The sequence below is a fragment of the Aegilops tauschii genome, chromosome 6, assembly GCF_002575655.3.
Source record: "Aegilops tauschii subsp. strangulata cultivar AL8/78 chromosome 6, Aet v6.0, whole genome shotgun sequence".
Lineage (NCBI taxonomy): Eukaryota > Viridiplantae > Streptophyta > Magnoliopsida > Poales > Poaceae > Aegilops > Aegilops tauschii.
The window spans coordinates 11,825,437-11,833,033 of NC_053040.3; the positions used below are offsets into that span (position 1 = coordinate 11,825,437).

General features: G+C 45.9%; 1 protein-coding gene across 1 annotated transcript; it reads right to left on the minus strand.

Moving 5' to 3' along the window:
- Positions 1-589: 589 nt before the first annotated feature.
- LOC109762843 (chloroplast stem-loop binding protein of 41 kDa a, chloroplastic) lies at positions 590-3,344 on the minus strand. Its single transcript, XM_020321724.4, has 6 exons — positions 2,860-3,344; positions 2,662-2,783; positions 2,482-2,584; positions 2,230-2,368; positions 1,866-2,143; positions 590-1,781 (listed from the first exon to the last, which is right to left on the minus strand). The coding sequence occupies exons 1-6, from the start codon at positions 3,217-3,219 to the stop codon at positions 1,590-1,592; spliced, it is 1,194 nt and encodes a 397-aa protein (XP_020177313.1). The 5' UTR covers positions 3,220-3,344; the 3' UTR covers positions 590-1,589.
- Between the last annotated feature and the right edge of the window lie 4,253 nt (positions 3,345-7,597).

The following is a 7,597-nucleotide window of genomic DNA, read 5'->3' on the forward strand; positions in this document are numbered from 1 at the left end:
TAGAATCTATGGCGAGGTGGTTCATTTAGGGGTGGCGGGGTGTGTTGTTGCGTGTCATAGCCATGTGCTTGCTCTTGTCGATACTAACGATGGCGGTTCCTTAGGGCATTGTTTCCTTCTTAAACACATCATCATGGATCTTCCACATTTGCCCGCTCGTGTGTTCTCGGGGCGAAACCCTTAGATCCAGCATCTCGAGCAGAGGAGGATGGTGTCCTTGACTTCGTAATCTCCTTGGAGGCGCCGTCTTGGAGTCACTGGCCACACATTGCTTGTATGATGTATGGGTCGTAGTGCGGTTGGTCGGTTTTAGGTTTTTGTCTACAATTGGTGGTGGCGGGAGAGGATGGTGGTGTTCGCTCCTAGTATTTTTCTTGCTCACGTGTTCCTTTGCCAAGATGTGCACACTGGTCTTACCTTTCCACCTAGTTTTGGAGAAGAGCCTGATGTTCTTATCTGATGTCGAGTTAGTGAGACCGTGATCCATGTTGGTTCGCCTCATTCCCTATGAACACCCCCTCCTTAAGGGGTGTTGCCTGATGGCAACTAGACAACGACCAAGCTCAATCCCCTACCTTGCTTCTTCAGATAAAGATGGAAGCTAGAGCCCTTCTCCGTGTTGCTTGTGTCAACGAGATATGACATAGCAAGCAGTGACTGTTTCCATCCTTGTAGCTGTCATGGTGTTTCTTTATTTTCTGGTGTAGCTTGTATTCACCTCATCCCCTATTTTCCCCTTGTATTTTCTCATCTCTGCTGATTCTTCTTCTTAATGAATGAAACATAGCACATGAATGAAGCGTAGCGCTGCTACATTCCATAAAAAAAAGCGAAGGGGAAGGGTTCTGCAAAATGAGAAGGAAGAATGGGGGAGGAAGAGGAGGAAAAAATGAGAGTTCGGGCTGGTGGGCTAGTGGCTCTCCCTGACAGTGATGGCAGTAGGTAAGACAACCCCACATTGGACGAGTAGTGAGCTCCATGCCTGGGCGTTGGGAGTAGGTCATGGTCGATGAAATTTGTTTTAAAAAGTTTCAACATTCCCTTGCACGGCACAACGACAAGTGCGTCGTGCAGTGGCAAGCTCATTTCATTGGGATTTACCACGTCGAATGCATTGAATCACATGGACATCCCGTCCATCATGAGCGATGGTGCCTAGAATGCTATGTGGCAACGTGATCAGCGACCGTGTTTTTTTTTGAAATAATGATCAGCGACCGTGTTACTCATTTGACTAGCGAGTAATTTTTTTGTCTCTTATTGCAACGCACGGACATGTTTGCTATCCTAACATAATCGAAATAACATATCTGCCGTGTGATTGCCTATATCTCCTCTGTTTTTTCCGTTCGTTTGAACCTTCCTTCTGTATAAAATAATCACAACGGATTGGCGATGAGCAAAATATGCAGAAGTGGTCAGATATCTGATTCAGCTACTTGCATCAGGCTCGCACGTTCCAAAAGAAAAAGAAAAATGTTTCTCCGAACATGATTAGATGTGCTCTGTGTCATCTGTATGTATGATAATCAGGCGGCTGTGTTTTCAAAATGGTTTTCCCGCTGCGGCGCATCGAAGGACGAACATTCCTAGGCGGCGACGCCGACCGGCGCCGCCCCGACGGCGGCGAGGATCTTGTCGTCGAGGTCGAAGGTCATGGCCTTCTCTCCCCGGCCGCTGCTCGCGTACTCGGCGAACCGCTCCTTGAGGTCCTCCGGCAGGTTGGTGGTGCTCGTCCATCCCAGCACCTCCTTGGCCGCCCGAGGCTCCGCGTAGAAATGCTGCAACCATCTTGGTCAGGCTCCAATCCATGGCGGAGATTGCGAGCGTAGTGACAATTATATGTCGATCGGTGTTCTTGTTACCATGTTGCGGAAGGGGAAGGCCTTCTTGGCGTCGACGCCGGCGGCGGCCGGGTCGTAGTTGACGATCTCGACGGTGGCGCCCGCGGCCGCCGCGCACATCTTGGCCAGGCCGTTGAGCGTCACGCCGCGGTCGCTCACGCAGTTGAAGATCTTCCCGGCGGCGGCGTCGGGGTTGTCGACGGCGAGCGTGAGCATGCTGCCCAGGTCCCTCGCGTGGGAGATGTTGGTCAGCTGCATCCCCGACCCCGGGATCGGCACCGGCCGCTTCCGCACGATTCCTGCCCATTTCATTTCATTTCAGTCCAAGAAGGAATGCAATGTCAGAGCTTAGAAAGTAATTAATTTGTCAGTGATTTTTTCTTACTGTCGAAGAACCACTCCTCGCAGTCCTTGTTGTTGCCGGAGCCGGTCATGTACTGCGGCCGGAACGAGGCCCAGCTGCCGAACTCAGCCGCGATGTACTTCTCCACGCCCACATGCCCGGCGCTCTCCTTCACGGCGTCCTGCGAGCACCAACGTACATGGAATTACGATCATCGGCTACTCAGCTCTGAGCCTCTGACCAACCAAAGAACATTGGTCGAGCAAGAGGAGATGGAATGGAATGAATGATTACCCCCTCCACGTGCGGCGGCTCGTCGGTTTGAAGGTAAATCCCGGCGCTGCTGATGAACAGGAACTGGCCGACGCCGGCCGACTTGGCCCAGTCCGCCACCGGCCTGCGCGCAACCAAAAATCAAACCTCACGCTCTGTCCCCGTGTCAAGAAACAGAGGAAGCTGTCCTGTCGTGCATACTTGACGGCGTCGAGGTCCTTGCCGTTGTTTTCGAGCACGACGTCGAAGGACGCTCCACCGACGGCCGCGCCGACGTCCGCCGGGTCACCCCACACCGTCTTGGCCCCGGCGCTCGTCAGCTCCTGCACAGAACCCATCGTCAGAAACAGAGCAGGGAAAGCCTCCGATCACAAACTCCGGCACAGCGGCGCGTCCGACCGAGAAGCGGGAGAAGGGCGGCTTCTTCATCTTGTCGGAGCCCTCGTCGCCGACGGTGAGCACGGTGACGGCATGCCCCGCCGCGAGGAGCGCCTTGGCGAAGTAGAACCCGATGACCGCGTGGCCTCCGCTGTTGGTGTTGACGACCAGCACGTTCTTCTTGGCGGCTCCGGCGGCCTGCGCGCGCACCGGCGAGGCCGCCGCACGGGCACCGCGTCCCCTCCTCGCGACGATCGCGCCGGCCACGCGCGGGAGGAACGGCGACGACAGCGACGACGGCGGCGAGCTCGAGACGCGGGCCGAGGTGAATGCGCCCGCCGCGCGCGCGGCTGTGGCGGTGGTGGCCGGGGAGAAGGCCATGGAGGAGGACGAGGAGGGGATGAGAGGAGGGAGCGATGAGTGGCGGGCACGGGATGCTGGGATAGGGGAGATTTTGTAGCTGCGACCTGTGAGGCCATGTGCGCTATGCTAAGATTGAATTTGTCGGGTCGTTGATGGCCTAGAGGCATGGGCCTCTTGTGCTGGTCCACCTAGCTTCTCTATTTCTTTCTTAACCTGTGAAACTACTCCTTAGCGCATCTCTAACCCATTCCCAAAATTTAGTTTTTTTTTTTTGCAAATATGATCAAATTTATTGTAATAAATCACCGGGAGTACAAAGCATCTCAAACAAAATAAAAAATACATCGAGATTCCGAGACCACCCAAGGACACTATTGCCGCCGGAACAAGCCGCCGACGCGACGTTATCGTCGCTTCCTTAATTGAGTCGGTTGACTTTGTCGATGATAGCCGGAAAGTCTTCGTGCACGTGCCCCTAAGAAACAATGCCCTGGAGCCGTAGTTGTCGTCGTTGAACACTTGTATAGATCTGAAACACCTGACACCAAATCCCGTCCACATGACGAGAAACCCTAACCTTGTCGTCCCAAGAAGACACGAGGAATCTACACCGGAACTCCATCGACTACGTCTAGACGAACGAACTCCAGAAGAATCGGAGCCCGAAAGATAAAATCAAAGAAGAAGCGCCATTATCCGTCTGAGCGTCTCTCCTGCAAGGCCTAAAACACTCTAATATGAATTACTAACCAGAACAGAGGCACCAGGATTCCCCTCCCCGCCACCGACCGCCATAGCGGCAGGCAGAGGGGAGGCGAATGCACGGGCTTGGCTTCATTGATCATCATCTCTTTTGCTTGCTTCATTGGTTGCAGTATGTTGACATGTGGTTTTCTATATAGTTGGGCTTGGCCACAATATTGCACCATCAAAAAGAGAAGAAGAGGTGGCACCCCGACGTGGTCCTCATGTGGCGAAAGGTTGTCGAAGAGGTGGCCGATCTCATCTTCGTTGGTCCCGATTCTTTGTGTGAAGACGGCATCATCAAATGGGTTGTTGTCCTCGTCATCATCATTGACAAAGATAATAGAAATCCTAGGTATTCATGCTCTTAAGGAGAAACTGATGATTTCACCCCAAGATGATGATTGTTGGTATGAAATGACCCCATCTTTCTCTTCCTATTTGGGTCATTGTTGGTCCTTCCTCCAGCTCAATATTGTAGGGGCCCCTAGGAGCCTCGGAGATTACATTGTCTTCTGTAAGCTGATTGAATTCCAACTTTACGTTGCATGAGACAATCTTGGTAAAAAAAAGCACACACAATACATTAAAGGTAAAAGCACTAAATTTAAACTAAAAATGACATATCATGTTAGAGAAGAAGGTTTGTTACCATTGAACATACAAAACCCCGTCGAAAATAGACACATAACAGTGAGCCAGTTGTAAGGTTGTTGACGCACTTTGACTGCCATTTTACTATTAGAGAATAAAGCACTAGTAGAAAAAGGGTCATTTGTCCCGGTTTTAGAGAGCCTTTAGTCCCGGTTCTGGAACCGGGACTAAAGGGTCGTTACTAAAGCCTCCCCCTTTAGTCCCGGTTCTTACACGAACCGGGACTAAAGGCCGTCCACGTGGTCGCTGTCTGGAGCTACACCTTTAGTCCCGGTTGGTAACACTAATCGGGACTAAAGATATTTTTACGAAGAAAAAATTGAATTTTTTTAAATTCGATTTTCAAATTTCTGAATTATTTTCCAATTTAATCTCTAATCACCCCTCATCACTGCTCAATTTAACCTCTAATCTCTAATCACCCCTCATCATTCCAAATCATCTAACTTCCCGGTCGGTCACCCATCCTCTCACTACTCCAGCCTGAGCACGCTTAACTTCCGGCTTCTATTCCCCCTCGTTTCCAGTCTGCACTTGTTGTTTTCCTGACAATAGTAAGATGTCAATCCTATTAACCCTCAGGAGTTTAGCTTGAGCATTAAGTCACACGTTTCACTGTTTGAGTTTGAAACTATTATTCTAAAAAACAATAATTATTTAGTAACACTAATATTTCTTAAATAAGTAGTTTGACCACAGTTTGGCCAGATTTGACCAAAATTCAAAAATTGAATTAATTATTTAGTAACACTAATATTCTTGAATAATTATGTAGTAACACTAATATTCTTGAATAAGTAGTTTGACCATAGTTTGACCAGATTTGACCAAAATTCAAAAAAACTGTAATAATTATTTAGTAACACTAATATTTTTGAATAATTATTTACTAACACTAATACTTCTTGAATAAGTAGTTTGACCAAAGTTTGACCTAATTTAACCAAAATTCAAAAAAAAAGTGAAATTTGAGCATAATTTTTTTTCCTTTTAGAATTTGAGGATTCTAAAAATTTTCAAACAGGCCATAGGCGGTCAAAATCGGATGCGGATTTTCGTGCTGAACATTTTGATATATTATACGGTTTTTTCGACATCGTATGCAAAAGTTATAGCCATTTTACTTTTTCGTGACACTTTTTTGCAAAACATGTCCAAATTTAAGTGTTTTAATTTTCCTAACTAGTAGATGTAGTAATATAATTGCATCTCGAAGGATTTTATTTTTTGAAGTTTTTATCATTTTCTTTTGCTTTTTAAAAAACTGAAATGGCGATCCGGGGGGGGGGGGGGGGGGTAGAGTTTGAAAGTGGGACCTTTAGTCCCGGTTTGAGACACGGACCGGGATTAAAGGGCATTGCACCCTTTAGTCCCGGTTCATGTCTCAAACCGGGACTAAAGGTCTAATCTTTAGTCCCGGTTTGAGACACGAACCGGGACTAAAGGGCATCGCACCCTTTAGTCCCGGTTCATGTCTCAAACCGGGACTAAAGGGCATATTTGAACCGGGACTAATGCCTTTAGCCGCACGAACCGGGACCAATGCTCACATTAGTCCCGGTTCGTGACTGAACCGGGACTAATGGGCTTATCTGGCCCGAACGAAAGCACTGTTTTCTACTAGTTATGTACAATGACAAAATATTGATCAAGAGAAATAGACTAGATATTCACTTTCACGAAATCATACCACAAAAACAAGTCATACATCCTAGTTTGTGTACATTTAATACACTCCATATGGCATACATCAACATAATAATGCATAAAAAAATATCAATGTCATATATATACACCAACATGTATATGGTATACCTATTAACAAAGCAATGTGTGTTTCTTCGTTTTTTCATCCGTTCACCGTCAAAAGCATATTTTATCTGAGGTGTTACTAAATTTTTGTGCGTTTGACTGCACTTTTTCTAACAATTAGTCCGTCCGTCTACTAGAAAAGAAAAATAGTTTGTCCAGAATTTCATACCGGGACCGTGCGCTGAGGCCCAGGCTAGGAGAACCCTATTTGCTGCACGGGGCATCAAGTAGACAGAACTTCGCAAAGGTCACACAAGACTGGGCCGGCCCATTTTCATTTTATCCCGTGTTCTTTTTTTCCTACTTTTTTATCTTCATTTTCATTTTTCTTTTTCCTTTTTTTTAATAAATTCAAAATTCGAGAAATTTATAACTTCAACTTTTGGTCAAATTTTCAAAAAAAATGTTCATAATCCGAAAAAATATCCTGTTTTGGAAAATGTTCAGAACTAATTTTTCTGGTGCTGAAATTTATAAAAAAATACAAGGAATGTTTGTGGTTTCCAGAATTCTTGAAGATTTCCAATAAGTTTTTGTGGTTTCCAGATTCTAAAATATTGTTGTTTTAGTGGAATTTTCAAAAATTCAAAATAAAATTTGCATTAGAAATACTAATTTGCTAAAATTATTCTGAATGTTCAAATGATGTTCACTTTTCAAGAACTGTTCACTAATTGGAAAAATGTTCGTCTTTTTATATAAGGTTCCTGTTTTCAAAAATGCTTGTGAGTTTAAAAAAATTCGAATTTTCTTCATGTTTTTTTCAGAAATGTTCTGAATTTTCAAAAAACTATTCGGGATTTCAAAAATTGTTGATGTTTCCAACAATATTCTGAAATTAATTCTTACATTTATAAAAAGTTAAAAAAAACAAAAAAGTTTTGAATCTGATGTTACCATATGTTCTTAAATATGCACGCTCGCCATTAGTTATTAGGACGTATTTGTTCGAGTGGCTAGCAGCATGTCGTCGAGTCTTTCAAGTCGTGAGTTTGATCTTTCAAGTCATGTTTTTGTTGCATTTTTACTCGTGCCTTAGAAACATAGGTCGTTTTGGTGCCTGCCAGTGGATCCCGTCCCATGCTCTATTTGACGCAACTAGCGTCAGCTATTAGCTCCCACGCAGATGGCCAAATTTAAAAGCAAACTTAGTTGCTTTGTCACCCAGGCTATATTGGGCCTCAGC

Excerpts from the sequence above, each read along its gene's own strand:
- LOC109762843 (XM_020321724.4), bottom strand. The coding sequence starts at position 3,219 with ATGGCCTTCTCCCCGGCCACCACCGCCACAGCCGCGCGCGCGGCGGGC. Across the intron at positions 2,585-2,661 it reads AAGGACCTCGACGCCGTCAA|GCCGGTGGCGGACTGGGCCA; the intron begins GTATGCACGACA and ends GGTTGCGCGCAG. Across the intron at positions 1,782-1,865 it reads CCTTCCCCTTCCGCAACATG|CATTTCTACGCGGAGCCTCG; the intron begins GTAACAAGAACA and ends AGATGGTTGCAG.